The 20,594-nt window shown below is 41.9% G+C and overlaps 1 protein-coding gene across 1 annotated transcript; it reads right to left on the bottom strand.

Annotated features, from left to right (window-relative positions):
* Positions 1-16,520: 16,520 nt before the first annotated feature.
* Positions 16,521-20,010, bottom strand: LOC110683430 (glutathione S-transferase T3-like). The gene is made up of 2 exons (XM_021859803.1): positions 19,840-20,010; positions 16,521-19,149 (listed from the first exon to the last, which is right to left on the bottom strand). Exon 2 carries the CDS (start codon positions 19,138-19,140, stop codon positions 17,962-17,964), a length of 1,179 nt encoding a protein of 392 aa, XP_021715495.1. The 5' UTR covers positions 19,141-19,149; positions 19,840-20,010; the 3' UTR covers positions 16,521-17,961.
* Between the last annotated feature and the right edge of the window lie 584 nt (positions 20,011-20,594).

The following is a 20,594-nucleotide window of genomic DNA, read 5'->3' as shown; positions in this document are numbered from 1 at the left end:
TGACAAGCCGACTGCAAAGGATTTTCAGAACTTCATCAATCGTCACTCGTTCAGGTAACCGTCGGTTCTCTTACTCTTAATTTTCTCTTTACTTTATTCTTTTTTGAAATGGCACCACGGAAGCACACGACACGACCTAGGTTAGCGATCAGCCGGTCACCGGGGACGGCTGAATCTAGGACCAGGAGTGCCGCCTGCCCTTTTCTGGACCCATCTTTGCCCTTTATACAAAGTCCGACTGTATCTGTGTCTGTGCAGAACATGATGGTCAGAACAAAAAAGACGGCTAGGATCTCGAACTCAGACGGCTCCTCCCATCGGGTGCCGATTAGTGAAACATCTGACCAGGCGCCAGATGTGGAAGTGAAACAAAGCGGCTTGAAAGCCGGCAGTTCTGAGGGAGGAGTCAAAGTGACCCCTTCCCATTTTACAGTTGACAATTCTACATTCTCTTCTGCTCCTTTTAAAGGAGAGGAGGCGTGCCCCTCCGGGAGAGGGGAGGAGTCGTCCTCTTCGGACTCGTCAGAGGATGAATCCGAGTCTAGTTCTTCTGACCATGCTTCTCTGGACACAGAAGAGAAAAACAGTCGCCTACAAGAGGCGAGGCTTTCTCACGCAGTTGAGAAGGGGAACAATTGGGCGGAGCCATCCGCCTCTCACCGAGAGCAAAATACCCCCTACTACTGCACGGTACCTCGGGGCCGGATCACGGCCATGCAAGAAAAAGTGGGGAGCTTTATCGCAAACCACACAATGGGCCCCAGCTTTTTAGTGTTCGTGTCGGATCCAGAAGACACAGTCGTCTGGCCGGCTGGTACTAGTTATGATGGCGCCTGCTTTGGCTGCTACGAGGCGGCCATCAAGGCTGGGCTGCGCTTCCCACTACATCCGGCTGTTCAGCGGATCTTGGATGGGTGTTGGGGTTATGGCAGTTAGCCCCGAACTCCTGGGTCAACGTACTCGGCTATGTGGCCGGGTACGAACTGCACGGGGTGGAGCCGAACTTCGAGGCTTTCGCCCACATGAACTACCTCAGCCGGACCCCTAAGGCAGGCGGTACCGGCTGGTATCAATTGACGAGCCACAGGGGCTACCTCATGACAAGAGGTAAAGTAAACAAATGGAAGGACTGGCGGAGCACCTTCCTTATCATTGAGAGTTCAGACGCAGAGCTGAACAAGCGCTTCAACAGGTGGAACAGGAATCCGCCCCTTCTTGCAGGCGGCCGCAGCATGCCGCCTGTTCCCCCCAAGGCTAAGAAAGAGATCCTAGATAAAGGACTCTTCAAAGTAGAGTCGAAGGTGAACTCTACTTCAGGGGTACGAGAGCAAGTACCCCTGCACTGCGTCCCGAGCTTCAAATGGCTCTACGACGAGTACTTTTTGGCCGCCTCTGGCCTCAGCAGTCGGTGTTCAAAAGGTAGCTGGCCTGTCGAATACTCTGTTGTTCCATGCATTTCTGTTATGACTTTTATTAACTTTGCTATTTGTTTTTGCAGCGGACGCCATGAGCAAAATTACCGCCTCCAAGACTGCGGCGACCATGTTGCGGGCCTCAATCATGCAACAGTCTTCAACCGACTCCCCCAACAAGGGGGCACCCTTGGTGGGCTTCGAACCTTTCACTCTCTTTTTGGAGTTGTGTTTATGCATATACTGACTCTTTTCTTCTTTTTTAGACGGGCGCTCCAAGAGCTTCTTCTTCCCAACAGTCGGACCCCAAGGCCCGGAGGACGACTGTTGCGAGCTCTCCTGGTTCTGCCAGGAAACAGGCGGCGACTGAGAAACAGCCGACCACTCCTTCCAAAACTCCAATTGGGCCGCCTAGAAGTATGAAGTTGTCCTTGTAAACTTTAGACTTGCTCCCCTTCTTTACTAGGTCTAATCCGTTTGTCTATGCTTAATGCAACCGGCCCTAAGGAGCCTGACTTGGTCGAGGTGGCCAAGTCTATGATCAAGGCCGTTCCTCCAGCTGAAAGGGAGGCGGTCAGGGGTGTCAGCACCCTTGACCTAGACGGGATTGCAGGAGTCCTTGCTGAGGTATACTTAACATATTTTTGAGTATTTGAATTTCAGGACGCCTCTTTTTTTTTTTTTTTTTGGAAACTGACGCTTGTTCCCCTTTTTACTTAGGCCCTGCTCCGAGTAAACGGACTCCGTAAGCCGCTTGACAGGAAGAACAAAGAGGTAAAGACTGCAAAAGCTATGGCCGCCTCTGACTGTGATAAGGCAATGTTTCAAATTGCCCAAAATGAGGTTCTGACAATTGATATTCTTTATTATCAGGCGCAGGCTACCGCCGCTATCCGGGCTCAGTTAGAGGCGGCCCAGAAGAGGAATAGCGAGCTGGAGGCGACCATCAACAATCTCAAGGCCGAGCTGAGACCTCTTCGCCAAAAGATGTCCTCATACGACACCTTGGAGAAATCCTTGGCGGTTGTTAAGGAACGCCTGGTGACCCAGGAGAAGAGTCTTACTCAGGAGCTCTCGGAAAAGGCCGATCAAGAAAAGAAAGAGCTGGTCCGGGAGATGATGGAAGACTCTGCTCAAATCCAGCGCATGACTTGGGGCCGCCTGTTCCCCAATGCCGACTTTGCCTCCTGGGAAAAAACGTACCGCCAGTGTTCTGATAGATATAATCAAGAGATCCTGGCGGCTGCTGAGGAAGAGGCGTTGGAGGAGGAGGAGCAGCCGGTAGTGGCGCTTGTGCCGCTTGGCGGTAATGCATCGAAGAAGGATGCAGCTGAAGCCGAGTCCAGCAAAAAGAGTGCTGACCAGGCGGCAGCTGCTAATATTGAAGATCTGCCCCCTTCTTAAGCTTTATGTCTTCTTTCCACGGCCTGCGTGCCGTTTGTTTGTATTTACCCGGCCAGGGGGCCGGGGCTCTGAATATTTGGCCGGTCTTTAATGACCGGCTTCCTTTTAATGAATATTTTTGTTTTGCTTCAAATTTGTTTAAGTATTGAATATTCTGATATCCAATTGCACACTATACCGACTGTTTTACGTGGCCGATAGTTGCAGACAGGTAAGGATAGTTAGTCACGCCGCCTATGCCCCTGGACGACTGGTTGTCTGTTTCCAGGCTAGGCGATCAATCGGCCATTTATCCAATCGGTATTCGACCCATTTTAAAGACTGGATCCCCTTTAGGCAGGCGGTCCTGTCATTTGTAAAATTAACCAAGTAGGAAAGTGGTTTCCTACCTGTCATGTTTTTAGGCTAGAGACTTTAGGCAATCTAGGCCGACTGTTCCCCGCCACATTTAATCTAGTGTGAACAGGTGCTGTATGAACACCTTTTTAGTTTCATACTAAATTTTTAAGGAGTGACCAAGTAAACATGATTGTTACCTAATCGCCGAGTGACTGAGTAGTAGAGGTTTCAAGCGGTGGGTACCGGTTGCTCCCCTTTATTCGCCAATGTTTGTTGGCTATTAACTCATAAGATACCGACTGTTCTTATCCCAAGTAGTCCAGTCGGTTGGTTGACACGGATGGTTACTGCGAACACTTGTTTGACCTGATTAGTCATTTAAGTGAGAGGTATCCTTGTCCGGGAAACAGCTACGTGGTTGTCTTGTTTAGACAGTCGTATAGGTGCCGTGTAATGATTTTATTGAACAATGTTCCACCCAAAAGGGAGCTTCTCTCTGCGACGAATTTCATCCGGATGGATGCCGTCGGACGCCTGCTATAACGTTGGGACAGGTCGAATTGAATTTTTATATTTTGATCAGTTGGCTTGACGCCTGGTCTGATCATTTTAGCCATGAGCCTTTGATAGTTCTTGGTGAACTGTATTATGGGAGAGTAGCCGGTTGAGTGAAACAAGCGACGTGCCCCTCTTAAGTAATAATAAAAATTAAACATGGAGAGCAGCCGACTGTTTGTCAGTAGGCATGCCCCACTTAAGTAAAAATGAAAACTAAATATAGAGAGTAGCCGACTGTTTGTTAGTAGGCGTGCCCCTCTTAGTACAAAATTGAATGAAATAGCAAACTTTTATTAAGTAGCCCTTGACTATTTACATCATTCAAAAGAAATATTTCTTAAGATTATCTACATTCCAAGTTCGAGGCAACGGTTGGCCGTCTGGTATTTCCAGACGGTAGGTACCGTCCCTGACCTCTTCACAGATTCGGTAGGGTCCTTCCCAGTTGGGAGTTAGTTTGCCAGACTCATTAGCCCTACCAACTGCTTCCATTTTTCTAAGTACAAAGTCCCCAACTTTGAGTGGACGCCTGTGTACTTTTTTGTTGTATGATCTAGTCATTCTCAGGCGGTAAATTTCATGGCGCAAGACAGCATTGCCCCTCCTTTCAGGGAGTGAGTCTAATGACAGGCGCATGGCTTCCCAGTTTGCCTCTTCGTCATATAGCATTACTCGAAGAGTCGGCTCGTAGTGTTCTATTGGAAGAACAGCTTCCGCACCATAAGTTAGGAGGAATGGAGTTTCTCCAGTCGCCCCTTTTTCAGTCGTCCTAATGGCCCAGAGAACATGTGGTAATTCATCCGCCCATAGGTCGCCTGCTCGTTCAATCTTTTTCTTGAGACCGTCTGAGATGATTTTATTAAAGGCTTCTACCTGGCCATTTGCTTGTGGACGGCCGACAGATGCAAAGTAGTGTGCAATTCCTTGGTCACCCAACCAGCTTTTGGGAACAGGCGTCTCAAATTGGGGACCATTATCAAAAACCATAGACTTGGGAAACCCGAACCGAGTGATGACATTTTTCCAAATGAATGAAATTACATCCTTCGTCTTGATTCCCTTTACAGCCTCCGCTTCTACCCATTTAGTGAAGTAGTCGACTGCAACAAGTATGTACCTCCTTCCGCCTGTAGCAGGCGTATATGGACCTAGAATATCCATGCCCCACTTAGCAAACGGTAGTGGGCTATGAATGGTAGTGAGGTCAGTAGCCGGACGGTGAATTAGTTTGCCAAACCTTTGGCACTTGTCACATTTTTTCACCATCTCCATTGCATCTGCTTCTAAAGTAGGCCAAAAGTAACCCTGCCGCCTTGCCCGTTGAGCAAGCGTCCTGCCGCCTACATGCGAAGCGCAGTAACCAGAGTGGAGATCGTCTAGTATCTCTCGCCCCTTTTCTGGAGTAACACACTTCAAGAAGGGTTGGAGGTACCCTCTTTTGTGAAGTTCTCCCCTTATCATTTCAAAACTGGCTGCCCGTTTTTTCAGCGCAGCCGCCTGGTGATGATCATCCAGCAAGGTACCGTCTGTCAGATATGCCCTTATTGAATCCATCCAGGTTGAGCTTCTGTCTAGGATTCCAATAGGGTCTTCCTCAATGCTTCTCCTCTCCATTACTTCCCAAAAAACAGTTCGAGGAGTATCACAGGAGGCGGATGATGCTAATTTTGAAAGTGCATCCGCCTGGTTGTTTTCTGATCTCGGCACTTGAGTCAGATGGAAATCCTCAAGGGAGCCGACTGCTTGTCGGACCGCCTGTAAATACTTGATCATGGCCGGATGGGTTGCTTCGTATTCGCCATTGTACTGACTCACTATCAATTGTGAATCGGAACAGGCGTTTATCTTTCTTGCCCCTGCCGCCTTGCACATGCGGATTCCGGCTAGTAAAGCTTCATATTCTGCCTCATTGTTTGAGGCCTGAAAACTGAAGCGTATAGCATACTCGTACCTTTCTCCCTCTGGCGACTGACATATGACGCCTGCTCCACAACCATTTGAAGTAGAGCTTCCGTCCACATATACCTTCCAGACTTGTTCTGGAACTTGAGAGTCAGGAGGACGAGTCATCTCAACAATAAAGTCAGCAAAGGCTTGCCCCTTCACTGCTTTTCTAGGCTCGAAAGTAACTTCGAGGCTCTGTATTTCTATGGCCCATTTGATCATTCGGCCTGACGACTCCATGGTGGTCAGTGGCCGCTTGATAGGTTGATCTGTATACACGACGACTGCATGTGCCAAAAAGTAGGGCTTCAATTTCTTAACAGCCATGAAGAGTGCAAGACCAAATTTCTCCACTAAGGGATACCTCAAATCGGCATTTTTCAGTACATGACTGACAAAGTAGACCGGGAGTTGACAGCCGTCTCTTTCAGCAAGGAGAACAGCGCTTAACGCATGATCAGAGACGGCCAGGTACATGTAGAGTACTTCTTTGGGCAAAGGGCTGACCAGCCTCGGCAAGGAATGCAAGTGAACTTTCAATTTCTGGAAGGCCGCCTCAGCATCCGACCCCCATTCAAACCTTGCCTTCTTCTTAATTGCCTGGAAAAAGTATAGGCATTTGTCGCCTGATCGACTTAGAAATCTTCCCAAGGCCGCCAGACAACCTGTTAACTTCTGAACCTCTCGGATGGTACGAGGCGACTGCATGCTGATGACCGCCTGAACCTTCTCAGGGTTCGCCTCTATTCCTCTCTGATTGATAAGGAATCCGAGAAATTTCCCAGACTCAACTCCAAAGACACATTTCTTGGGATTGAGCATGACATGGTGTCGCCTGAGTGTGGCGAAAGTTTCTCGGAGGTCCGACAAATGATCTTTCTGAAGTTTAGACTTGACAATCATATCATCAATATATGCCTCGACATTTCTCCCAATCTGATCAAAGAATACAGTGTTTATCATTCGCTGGAAAGTGGTCGGGGCATTCTTAAGACCAAACGGCATGACCGTGTAACAGTATAACCCTTGATAAGTGACGAAGGTCGTCTTCTCCTGATCTTTCTTCCATAAAGGAATTTTATGGAAACCAGAGTAGGCGTCCATAAAGCTCATCAAAGCATGGCCGGCTGTTGAGTCGACCAGGTTATCAATTTTAGGCAGAGGGTAACTGTCTTTGGGGCACGCCTTGTTTAAGTCTGTGTAGTCTACACACATTCGCCAGGTGCCATTCGGCTTTTTAACAAGCACCACATTTGCAACCCAGTCTGGGAAGTAACATTGCCGGATGAACCCTGCATCAAGTAATTTTTTAACTTCGGCGGCTGCCGCCTGACTTCTTTCTTCGCCATGGTTCCGCTCCTTCTGCCTTACCGGCTTCTTTTTCGGATCCACGGCCAGTTTATGTACCGCCAAATCAGGACTGATGCCTGGCATTTCATGGACTTCGAATGCAAATATGTCCTTGTATTCTTTCAATAGTTTGTTAAAGTCGTCACCCAGGACCCTTAGAGCAGTCGTCCCAACTTTGACTGTTCTGTCAGGACGCGAGTCATCTAAGATCAGGTCCGTATGCTCACCAGCTGGCTGAGGGCGGAATTCATCCGACCGCTCCTCTGCCAATGATTGCTATTTTCTGTCTTTTCTTGCGGCCCCCGTCTGGGATGCCTTTCTCTTTTTGCCGCCTGCTTCTTGAGCAGGCGCACTCTCCTTGACATTGTCAAGGTCTATTTTTCCACCACTCGACCCAGCGGCCATAACAGTGGGCTTGACATCCGAGAGATATCACTCTCGGGCCATCCTCTGATCTCCCCTTAGGGACCCGACTGTTCCATTATCCCTCTCAAACTTGAGCAACATAAGAGATGGGATTATAACAGCCTTGGAATTATTCAGGGTTGGTCGTCCCAGAATCATGTTGTAGGCCGAGAGTTCTTCTACTACCAGGAACCGGACTACCATGTGTCGTCCTTCCCCTTTTTCACCCAGGCGGATGGGTAAATCCACTCGTCCCACTGGGTGGACGACTCCTCCTCCAAACCCTACTAAAGGGTGGGATGCCGGATGTATGCAATCAGTCTGATATTTTAGTTTCGACAGACATTTGCTACTGATGAGATCTGAGGAGCTTCCGGTATCTATGAGGATTCGGCCAACTCTCTGGTTGGCCACTTTACATTCAATAACGATAGGGTCGTCATGTGGCCCTCTTACCCCTCCTAGATCTTCTTCAGTGATGACAATCTCAGGAAATGAATATTCGGAGGGCCGTTCTTGGTGAACGGAATTTATATCTAGCCGTCTGATATTGTCTTTGTTGCCCCTAATAGTGGGGCCGCCTCCTGAGAAGACACCTGCAATGGTGTAGACGACTGCATCATCTGTATCGGAGCTGTCGGCCTGTTGATTCTTTTTGGCCGACTGCTTTTTCGAGGAAGTGTTCCCCGTAGATTTCTTGACATAAGTGTCAAGATCACCTTGCTCAGCCAGGCGGTCCAAATACCGCATGAGACTGATGCACTCATTGGTGTGATGACCAACATCTTCATGATAATCACAGAATTTTTCTTGGTTCCGGTTGTTTGCAGAACCCTTCATGGGGACCGGCTTCTCAATTGAGATCCGTCCCTTGATTTCCTTTAGGATAAATTGGCTATCCTTGTTAAACGCATACTTTGGGGAGTATGGTTTGAATTCTTTTTTCTTCTTCTGGGTCGGCTGTTTAGAAGAATCAGCCGCCCAGACCTCTTTTCTCTTCTCATCTTTGTTTGACGACTGTTTCTGTCGTCCTTCTCTTTTGTCGGACCTTTTCCCGTCTGACTGTTTTACCGTACTACAAAGATCAGTCGCCTGTATATAGGCTTCCGCTTCAATCAAGGCCTCTTGAAGAGTCGCCACCCTCTTTCGGACCAAATCAAATTTGAAGGTCGACCCGTCTTTGAGACCTCTGAAAAAGTCAGTATAGGCTACTTCATTCGGTAACCCTTGAATCTGTATTCTCATCAGGTTAAACCGCCTGATGTAAGAACGAAGCCCCTCCTTCTCGCCCTGCTGAATCGTTCCTAAATCAAGGGTCGTCTTCTTCGCAGGGATGTTCATGGCGAAGTTGGAGGTGAATAAGTAAGCAAGCGTCCTGAAGTTATTTACACAACCAGTCGGCAGGTTGCCGAACCATTGTTGTGCGATTCCTTTGAGAGTCGCTGGGAAACACTTGCACCAAGTGGGATCATCCAACCCTTGAAGGTACATCAGGTTGGTGAATGCCATCAGATGGTCTTCTGGGTTAGTAGTGCCATCATAGGCGCCTACTAATACATTTTTCACTTTGGCCGGCTGAGCGGCTTCAGTAATTTCTTTGGAGAAGGCCGACGGCTGTTCGCCAAGTCTAAGCAACCGTAGCTTCCAGTCCATAGGTTGGACATTTTTTGCTGCATGTCCACCAAACGGAGGTGGCTGCAAAAAATACTGTTGTTGCGGTACAAACGGTAAGTTTGGTACCGCCTGGTCGCTATGAAAGCCGGACTGACGGGAGGTGCCGCCTGACTGACTCTCATGATACGACTGAGTATGCCTCATCGAGGTATTTCGCAGACTGTCTTGGAAGTTTGAAGTAGAGGCCGACTCTGACAATCGGTCACTCTTCTTCTGCTCTAGCAGTAGCCGAGCATCTGTGTATGTTTTCCTCGACCCGTCCGCCTGAATATGACGAACAGGTTTCCTCTTTCCTAGAGTAGGAAAACGGTATTTTGTGAAATCAAGGGCAGGCGGCTCCCACTTCCTAGATTTAGGATGAGGGGTCGCCTCTCGCCCTTGAACTGGCTTCCTCTTCCGTGAAGTGGAGGGTTTCTTAGCCGATTGCTCCTTGTCCAGAGCAGGCGGCTTCTTGTTGATCAACTCTTGAATATCTCCCTTGAAGTCCCTCATGAAGGTCATGAGTTCGTTCCTTGTGATGGGAGCAGACCCATCAGTCGGCTGCTGCCGAACAGGCGGTGCGCCTGCTGGCTCACTTCCAGTTTGAAGATGTTCCCGTTCCCTCCTTTCGGTATGACGGGTACGTCGGGCCCTTAGGGTCCCGTCTGAAGCTATGTGAGCTTCAACTTCAAATTCATTCTCAGTATCGTGGTCCGACTGAACTAGAGGGTCGTCCAGGGGACGTCTCTCTTCAGGAGCCGGTACAAACGTGGATGCCATCTCAGAAGTACTCTCCCCACAGACGGCGCCAAAATGTTTCGGGGTTTTCTGATGTCCTGCGGGAGAGTTACAATTCCGAGACTGGAACCGGACGCCTGTACCTGCAAAACAAACGGATGCTCCAGATGATTGGAGATCCGCCTCCGACGGTCAAGTTAGTACTTGATTAAGGAGTAATTAATGCGGAAACTAAAGTGATTGGGTCTCTCTAGGTGAGAGTGTTTAATGTGTGTAATCTGCGTAATCCCCCTTAATGAGGATTAAGGGAGGTATTTATAACCTCGGGAAACGTGCCAATCCTAGGTTTAGGTTAACCTTGGGCTGATTGGGCTTCCCTCGGAAGTTGGGCCTAGGTGACCGACTTCTCCATTAGGCATGGAGTATGCCACGTGTCATGACATAATAGGTCCAGGGTGGACGAATAAGCGTGCGCCACGTGGCAAGCCCTGAGAGGTCCAACTGGGGGACACTTGGCAGGACCTGATTGGCCCACGTGGCGCATTCCGATTGGTGGGAGCAAAATCCCCTAATCAAGTATGGTAGACTTCAGGAGGAGGGTAAGCAAAGGGAACTGATTCTCCAGCCTTGAACCTTGTTCTGCCCATGAGAGCTAACCTATCAGCAACATAATTGACACATCTATTAGCATGAAAAATACTAACAGTCCAATCTCTTTCCAATAGAGCAGCAACATCACGAATTATATTGCCTAAATCCCCATCTTCGGAAGACTTAGGCTCCTTCAACATTTTGCTTAATCCCTCTGCATCAGTCTCCAGTTCAAGGAACTTGATTTGTTTTTCCCAGGCAAGCAGCAAACCTTCTCGAATAGCCAGCAGTTCTGCTGAGGCAGCACTAACAGCATTGAATTTTGAAGCAAACCCTGCAAGCCAGATGCCTTTGTCATTTCTAATAACCCCCCCTCCACCTGCATTATCAATACTGATCCAGGACGCATCAGTGTTCAACTTATAGAAGTCCTTGTGAGGAGGAGCCCAGAGCCTTGGATTTTGAGTGATCGAAGAGGAAGGAGAATCCACAGAAGCAGCCTGTTGTAATCTCAAACAAAAAATGTAATCCACGTAAAACTTGTTAAAAGTAGATTGAATAAAAAGCATTTTTTGTTCAAAAACAGTCGTGTTCCTAGTAGTCCAAATGTGCCATATAGCAACTGTAAAAACTTTTTTTCCAAGAAGTGGAGTTTGAAAGGTTAAAATTCAACCACTCAGATAATGTGGTGTTATAAAAACGTTGCAAATCTATTTTTAAATATTTAAACTTCAAAAACACCAAGGACCAATAAGCCGAAGAGTTAGGAATGAAGCATTTTATACTTATAGAATCTTCCATAGGAGCTTCGCAACGCATGCAAATAGGATCTAGAAAACTAATTCTCCTTTTAAGAGTACTACCGACAGGAAGGATATCTCTAACTAAGTTCTAAAGAAGCATTTTATACTTATAAGGAACTTTAATTTTCCACATATTCTTCCAAGCAAAAGAGTGAAGGAAAGAAGTATTAAGATTGAAAGGAGGGGTAGTAGAGTTGTAAGCTGATTTGATATTGAAGTTACCAGAATTATGCAAAGACCATTTTAACCTATCTGAAACATGAACAAGCTTAGGTAAGGGATAAGCAAGGATCAAAGAGATAATAGAGGAAGGAATAATATGCATGACACTATCCAAATTCCATTGATTATTTCTAATAATATCAGAAACACGCCAATGACCTTTTGAATCGGGAATATGAATATCAGGAATCAAATATAAGAGACAGTCTCCTATCCAATGGTGAAACCAAAGAGAGGTGTCCTTACCATCTCCTATGTTGATAATTATTCCTTTTTTAAGAACATCACGGCCAGCTAATATATCTTTCCAAATAACAGAATCCGAGGGCTTGGGAATATAATCTATAAAATTAGAATATTTAAGGTATTTACTTTTTAAAATATTAATCCACAACTTATTGTTTTGAGTAAGAATTTTCCATCCAAGTTTAGCCATGAAAGAAATATTCCATCTTTTTAAATCCCTAATGCCTAAACCACCTTTAGCCATAGGATCACAAACAACCCTCCAATTAGTTATAGGAATATACTTAGTTCGATTGACTCTATTCCAAAGAAATTGTTTACATTTTTTTTGTAAATCATTAATGACATTTATAGGTAAAATACTAGTTTGCATAGCATAAACAGGGTAGGAATTCAAAACTGACTTAATAAGGGTACATCTACCTGCCATATTCAAAAGTTTCGCTTGCCAACCCTTTATTTTGGCACAAGTTTTATCTAAAAGAGGAAAATAATCTAAATTATTTAAACGTTTATGAGATATAATAATGCCAAGGTACTTTCCAAAATTGGTGGTATTAGTAATATTACAAACATCACAAATAGACCTCCTAACATTGTGATTCATCTTTCTAGGGAAAATAGCAGAAGACTTTAGAATATTTATAGATAGACCTGAAATTGATTTAAAATGATCAAGTACTCCCATCATGGTTTCAATATTGTTAGTGGTTGCTTTACCAAAAAGGAAAACATCATCGGCATAGAATAAGTGAGATATACTAATGTTTCTAGAAATTTTCATAGGTTTCCAAGAACCATTATCAACCTTATCTTGAATTATACAAGAAAGACGATCAAGACAAAGCACGAAAATATAGGGAGAAAGGGGGTCACCTTGCCTAATTCCCCTTGAGGGAGAAAAAGAATTAGTGATTTCCCCATTCCAAAGAAGAGAAATCTTAGGGGTACAAATACAACTAAGAATAAGATTAACAATGTTAGAAGGGAGGTTAATAATAAGAAGGGTGTCTTTAATAAAACTCCATTCTAAACAATCAAAGGCCTTAGAAAGGTCGATCTTGAGAGCCATAAGATTAGCTTTACTAGAAACTTTATTAAAATGATGGGCAACTTCTTTAATGATGATGATGTTTTCCTCAATGAACCTATTAGGAATGAAGCTAGACTGAAAAGGACTTATAAGCTCATCCATAATGGGGTTTAGGAGATTAGAAATACATTTAGTAATTAGCTTATAAATAGAATTACACAATCCTATCAGCCTAAAATCTTTCATAGTACACGGACAATCACATTTAGGAATTAGGAAAATATAAGAGTCGTTAATAGCACTAGGAATGGAAATATTTAGGAATGGAAAATCTCAATGTCATTGTTGGCCTCTACCACCTTAGTTGCATTGTAGTCTTGCTCCTGACCCCTTCTACTTAGCAGGAGCCTTGTTCAACTACACTACAATAACTTAAAGGGAGTGTTGGATTTTTGGCACTAACAACACTTATATTTTTTACCTTTTCAATTTATTGTTAATTTTAATTATCACAAGTACATGCGGTGAGATTTGTTATTCTCTAAGTCCAACCGCTACTTAGCTTGTTTTAATTTGGTGGAATTTATCTTGTTGTGTAGGTCAATTTTTTTTTAGAGGTAGACACTTACTAGTGGTTAAGTGGTGTGGGATTCATGCTATCTTATTTGTTTTTTCTTCAACTGTGATTTCCCGTAGTAGTGTAGTGTCTTCTTCCCGATGATGGTTTGATCCCTTAGCTTCTTCTTCTCTGGATCTGCAACTTAGCCCAAGTCTGTGTGCGGCTCTTCTCCTTCTCCTCCGGCCTAGCAGTGCTTATCTCTACTCTACGTAGGTCGTGGCTGTTGCTTCTGATCATCATCACCGGCATATGTCTACTACTTCTCTTTTGATCATGTGTTACCATACTATCCTTACCGCTCGATGCGTGATTCAGATCTAGTCTGAGCATCCGATTTTCTCCCGCTCCGACTACGGGGGTGTGATAGAGAATATCCATAGAATATTCTCATCCTAGGTTTAGGATATATTTTGTATAAGATTATCTTTGATATCTATACATATCTTATAGTTACCTAATATGATTAGGTTACTCATTGTAACCCTATAAATATTGATCAATAGAAATCACTCTAATTAAGGAGTTTAGATTGTCTGACACATGATTTTCTAGGGAAAATGTAAGTGGAAAATATTATTGTAAATTAATTAAGTTCACACCAAAGGGAAATGAATTCAACCATACACGTTCATCGTTTAACATACGGAGTATATATTTTGTAGAATGATACATACTCCACAGTACATCAATTAAACATTATGCCATATCATATCCGTTATATGATCTATTATTATTATTATTAAACATTTTTGTTCGTTGTTAATTAACCTTTATGAAGGTCTCATTCTATATTATTCCATTATTACTTGCTTTTACCAAAGGCCAAAATGATCATATACATGACATTTACAACTTGCAATTTTATCAGCATCCTAAAATAGTAAAAATGTCATCTTTATTCTACAAGAATCTAGCTGTACCAAGAATACCAACTCATAATCTCATGTTACACAGTCCGTACGTAAATTTTACTTTCTTTGTTATTGTTTTTTAGAGGTCGGTCCGTAATCTTTACTTTTGATTTTTCTTTAGATAGTCCGTAAACTTTACACCCACTAATTTTCCTAATTTAAATTAATTTAATTAATAGATTTTATTTTACAGGAAGATAACTAAGTGGGCCACATGATGTATGTCTTCTGATTTCTGAGTTAAAAATTACAATAATCCCTTTCTTTACGAATGGGCCAACTCCATGATTTTCTTTTGGGTCCAAATATATTTTTGGAGGCCTATGTGTCTCCCCCGTGCTTTAAACTATGCAAATATTTGGCACCACAAAAACATAAAAATAAATAAAGTAAATTGATAAATATCAATAATTTGTTCCAATTTAAAAAAAAAAAATATGAATAAAGATTTTGATATTGATAATGGCTCTCAATTATACGCATAATATTGTTTGCTTTGTGTAAAAGTGTTGAAGCACTAATTAAAAAGTTGCATGTGGGAAGGATGAAGGGTACTTGGGATTACCATTTAAGTGGAATCCATGCTTGATTGTGAGGTTTTTAAAGATGTTGATTTATTAAACTACTCGTAAACTTTTGTGAATATTCCCTAAACAAACTTATTTAGGCAAAAGTAAGCAAAATAATGGTTTTGTATGAATGTTGTACTATTATACTTATTACTTAACCCTCGTGTCCGTCTAGAGACCTATGTATCAAAATTGGACTACTCAAAATTACTAATTTGTAGAATTGTAGGTTATATCAATTTTTGTGGCCTGGATCATATCATTTGATTGTATTTGAATGGTTGAACCCCATAAACTTCTTATCTATCAAACCGACCCATAAACTATTTCATTAATTGATTGCAATCAAATAAAATGTTGAGTTAATACATGTTGTTCTAGTAACAAAAACCATGGCCAATTTCGAATTAAGCCATTGGATGAACCACATTTTCGAGCCGAAATTTAGAGTTGGGCTATGGCAATTCAAATGAGCCAAAGGTCAAAATGACCTAAACATAGGATCATTAGTCATATTTTGGGATCAAAATAAACTATTATTACGAAATTAAACACGCAGGCCGGGTCAGTTGGGCCAACTTAGATTTTTTTTTATTATTTATACTTCCGTGGTTCAAAAATAAAATACAAAAATCTATGGGTTTGATTCCTCAACGTAATCATGTATATGCAAGTCGTTGAAGAAGTTTGTTTCCTTACTAGCGGGCAACCAGAAAATTATGATGGAAGTTGAAAAGAATAAATCTATACAGTACATTATATCATACTGTACAAAAAATGGACTTCTCAGAAGTTAACTTTAGGCAATGGATGAGTGATCAAAAACACTTATTGTTATTCATTCAAGTTATAATATAAAGTTTGCGGGGCATATATTGTCTACATTTCTGTCCAACTGAATGGTTTGCCACATGCTTGTCTAATTCTTCAATAATGTCATTTCTCATGTATTGTTAATTTTTTTATACACTTATGGACTTATGGTGCATATACAACGCCAAAGCAAAATTATCTACTTATATTTGATTGTGACGGTTCCAATAGATTACAAAAAAATCACATGAAATAAATTCTTCATACTTTGTAGAAAGTTCTTTAATTTAATGCAATTGCGTTTATTAATGCATAATAGTAATAATCATACAACAAATGACCCCTATCTTTGATAATGCGTCACATCTAATAATACTTAATACATACCCTCCAGTCACTTAAAATTAGATTGATAGTGGCCTCTCAAGAATCAAGGTCTACTAGCTAGGGCCATTTTCTTTCTAATTTACAGTTCCATTAACAATAATGCAATGATTTTGAGCATAATTAGATTTTATTAATAGTTTTAGATGGGCTTTGTAGCAAATACAGGAGTCCAAATAGTTGTATAATAACCCACAATCAGTAATGACAACAAAAGTTTTGAAAGCCCATTACTTTGAATCATGGATATATGTCTTATGTTCACGAAACATTAGCTCATCATTTGAATCTCCATGTAAGACCACTCTCAATGGTGAGCAAAAAAAATGCTCACCCACTCTCTCTCTACCCACTTTCTCTCTCAAGAAATAAGTTTTGCTCATGGGCAAATTTTTTTCACATATTCTCTCCCAATGGTGAGCAAAAAAATTGCCCACCCACCACTCTCTCTCTCTTACTTTTTCAATACCCCACCATTACTTTCTCTCTCCTACACAACACTTCTTTACTTATTTATTTCATTTATATTTTAACAATGTTACTCCAAATAAATAAAAACTAGTTAAAATTTGTGTAACTTATTTTTTTTATTTTTGTCCTTTTTATCGTTAAAATTTGTCGTAAAATTAAGTACGTTATATAAAAAAAAATTTAAAAAAAGCTCAAAATTTCTTAAATGTTTTTATTTATTTTAAAAGCGGTACAATACTAGAAACCAATTACATTTGCAACGTCATGCGTAATTAAACTTAGGAAATAAAATAAACACAACAAGTAAAAGTAGCTACGCCATAGTACTTGGCTTTATTTAAGTCGTGCTAATTTCTCCCTAATTACGTGGCCCGTAGTGTTGCCAAATATGTTCGACTAAATCACGTTTCAGAGATAGATGAATTTCTCTGTCACGGAGGGAAGCTTTTCGCTGTAGAAATGCGTTGAAATCAAAGTTGGTAGGTCGGCCTACGTTGAATTCAAACGGTGGCGTTGTAGATGTTGATGCTGGTGTTGATTCTTGTTGATCTTCTTCGTAGAAGGCTCTTAGAACTTCGGCTCGAGTGTAGTTGTGGCGCTCATCTTCAACAATCATGTTGTGCATAATGATACATGTTTTCATTATGTCCCGCAGTATGTCCTCATCGTACGCCAGCGACGGTTTTCGTATTATTGCAAATCGAGCTTGCAACACACCGAAAGCTCTTTCAACGTCCTTTCGAGCGGCAGCCTGGTGGTCAGCGAACATTTTATCTTTGGCCAGTTGAGGGAATGTGATACCCTGAACAAAAGTTGCCCACTTCGGATAAATGCCGTCGGCTAAATAATAAGCCATGTTGTATTCATGGCCGTTAACCGTAAAATTTACCGGAGGAGCTCGACCATGCAGAACCTCATCGAACACTGGTGAACGGTACAACACATTAAGATCATTACAAGATCCGGGAATACCAAAGAAGGAATGCCATATCCATAAATCCTGATCCGCAACGGCTTCCAGTATTAGCGTTGCTTTCTTGTTCCTACCGGCGTACTGCGCTTTCCAAGCCGTTGGACAGTTCTTCCATTCCCAATGCATGCAATCAATGCTGCCTATCATGCCTGGAAAACCACGCAGTTCATTTTGATGCAGTATCCGGGCCAATTCATCAGTTGTAGGGTTTCGCATGTACTCGGTTCCGAACTGGTCAATGACCCCGGCACAAAAACGTTGTAGGGCAACTCGAGCGGTTGACTGACTGATTCGAACGTATTCATCAACAGCGTCTGCAGCCATGCCATAGGCTAACATTCGTATCGCGGCTGTACATTTTTGCAGAGGTGATATGCCTAACTTTCCAGTTGCATCCCTACGCTGCTGGAAGTAAACATCACCTTCAACGACCTTGTTCATTATACGTAAAAACAAAGGTCGTTGCATACGAAATCTTCTTCTAAATTGGGTGGTATTGTACACAGGATTATCGGAAAAATAATCATTGAACAGCCTGGCATGTCCCATTTCCCAATTTTACCCAGTAAAAATTACCCAGTAAGAAATTCTTGTACGACTCTTCTTCAGGAGTGAGTGGCGTAGGCGAATTCTTCATAGCTTGCACCATATCAAACCAGGTTTTCATCTTATGAATGTCAAGTTCCTCCCTTTTCCTCTGTTCCTTCTCCCTTTCAATTTTGATCCGCTCTTCCTTCAGAATGGCCTCCCTCTCGCGAATTGTTGCCAATTCCTTCATTCGTTCGCTAAGCTCAGACGAACCACTGTCCGAAGCTACTTCTTTCCCTTTACGCTTGGCCTTTGCTTTCTTCACACCTTCGGGTCGTTGTATTCCTCCAGATGAAAAACCATCCGTAGGGGTTTCATCCCCTCCATCATCTCTGGACCTCTTCCCACTTCCAGCACTACCTTGCTCCTCAACATCACGAACAGCTTTTCTTTCCTCCTTTGACAAGGACCATCTCAGCTTTGGCCTCCACTTTGGATCTCTATTAAGCATTTCAACAGCGTGAGGAAAAGCGAAATTACGACCTTGGGCGAGATGGAAAAGCTTCGACGCACTTTTTATACGGTCAGCTTCGTTGTAACCACTCCCTCCCTCCGGAAGTCTACCTGCTTCATCATAGCAAGATATCCACTGTAGTGTGTCTGCTGCCAACCTTCTCCAGTGCGACGTCAGACTCTTCATAGGTCTTGGTGGAAGTATATGCGGCTTCTCCGCATGAGCAAGTTGATATGCTGCGTGTACATCGCGCCAAAGGGAAGTTGCTTTCTGGCTCGTGCCTTTAATAGCATTCTCGCTGATCTCCAAGTACAACCCAATCAGAGTTTCATCTTCCGCAACTGACCAAATTCGAGTCGCTCGTGCAACAACCTGGTTGGATTTCAGTTCGGGAACTGGTGGAGGATATTGCGGCGTCTCTGGTACGTTGTCTTCTTCGCTCTCATCGAATTGTGTGTTGCTATCATGTTCAATTTCAGGTGTACATTCTTCATTAACATGGTTTCGTAGGGGAAACTGAGTAGGTGTCTGATACCGTGGAGGTGGTTGCAAAGACGTATTGCCCATTCTTTGCAAGAACAATTGAAACTCGGGATTAGTTAGGAAATCATCACTAAAACCAGAAAATTGTTGACGGAAATTTGGGTTGTTTGGATCCATTAAAAGATTCTGCATCACAAAACAAAAGATAAATATTTTTACTAAGATTTACTCAAAAAACAAATTAAAATGACAACAAATCCAAAAAAATATCAACAACTTTATTAACCAATTCACATATATACTAATTTAAAGTCATAACTAAATTTTAATATTAAAAAAACAAATTAACCAATAATTTCAAGACTTTATTAACTACAAATTTAGTAATGTATGGAGAAAACATCAACAACTTTCTTCAATTACATAATGCAATTACAGTACATGGCCTACAATATTTTTTTTTTAAAAAAAACACACATATACTAATTTTAATACATAACTACATGTATATATTTAAAATAAAATTAACCAATAATTGCAACACTTTATTTACTACAAATTTACTAATGTAAGGAGAAATTATCAACAACTTTCTTCAATTACATAAAGCAATTACATAACATGGCATACAATATTTTTTTTTTCCAAAAATCACATATATACTAATTTTAATACATAACTACATGTATATATTTTTAAAAAAAAAAATAACCAATAATCAACACTTTAACTACAAATTTAGTAATTTATGGAGAAAATATCAACAACTTTGTTTAATTACATAATGCAATATAATTACATGGCTTACAATATAATCACATATATACTAATTTAATTACATAACTGAATTTAAATATTTAAAAAAAAAAAATTTACCTCAATATGGATGTTTTGCAACAAATATATTCTTCTACAAATTTAAAATGCTTAAGAAAATAAAAAAGTGGAGGATTTTAGGTGATTACGAAATTATATCAAAACATATCAAAATGCATGTCTATTTATAGAGAATTTAATTTTATGACCGTTGGTAATTTTTTTTTTTTTTTTTTAACAAATATATTTTTCGGAAAATCAGTTACAAATAATATTACCGTTGTAAACGGCTAGTATTTTCTCATTGGTCAATAACCTGCGCATGACACGTGGCTGCACCCCATTTGCCATCTGACTGACGCGCGTCAGATCATATTTTAATTTTTTTTCAGCAACCCAACATCAAAACACAGCGTTTTGATGCACACCCTTCAGCCCACTTCAACGAAACACCGCGTTTTGACGAAGGGTCAGCGAAATTTTTTTAATGCTATCTGCACGTTGTGGGGCCCACAACCACCACTATTCATACCAAAATATGCTCATGCTGTGGGCATTTTAATAAATGCTCATGAGCATTTTTCTTGTAATTTCCATTTGCTCACCATTGTGATGATTGATCTAATTTTAATTCCATCAAAAATGCTCATGATCAAAATTTTTGCTCACCACTACCAGTGCTCTAACTAAATTATACAAGTAATTTCTAATATGAGATGGTCTTAGCTATAAATGGTTTCTAATTTCTTATAATTACAATTTACTAGTAATAGAATCAATCTCAAAATCAAGATCACTTGGAATAAGAAGGGAAA

This window comes from Chenopodium quinoa, unplaced genomic scaffold (assembly GCF_001683475.1).
Source record: "Chenopodium quinoa cultivar QQ74 unplaced genomic scaffold, ASM168347v1, whole genome shotgun sequence".
Lineage (NCBI taxonomy): Eukaryota > Viridiplantae > Streptophyta > Magnoliopsida > Caryophyllales > Amaranthaceae > Chenopodium > Chenopodium quinoa.
Note: the sequence above shows the minus strand (reverse complement) of the source record. Positions and strands in the feature narration are given on the sequence as shown.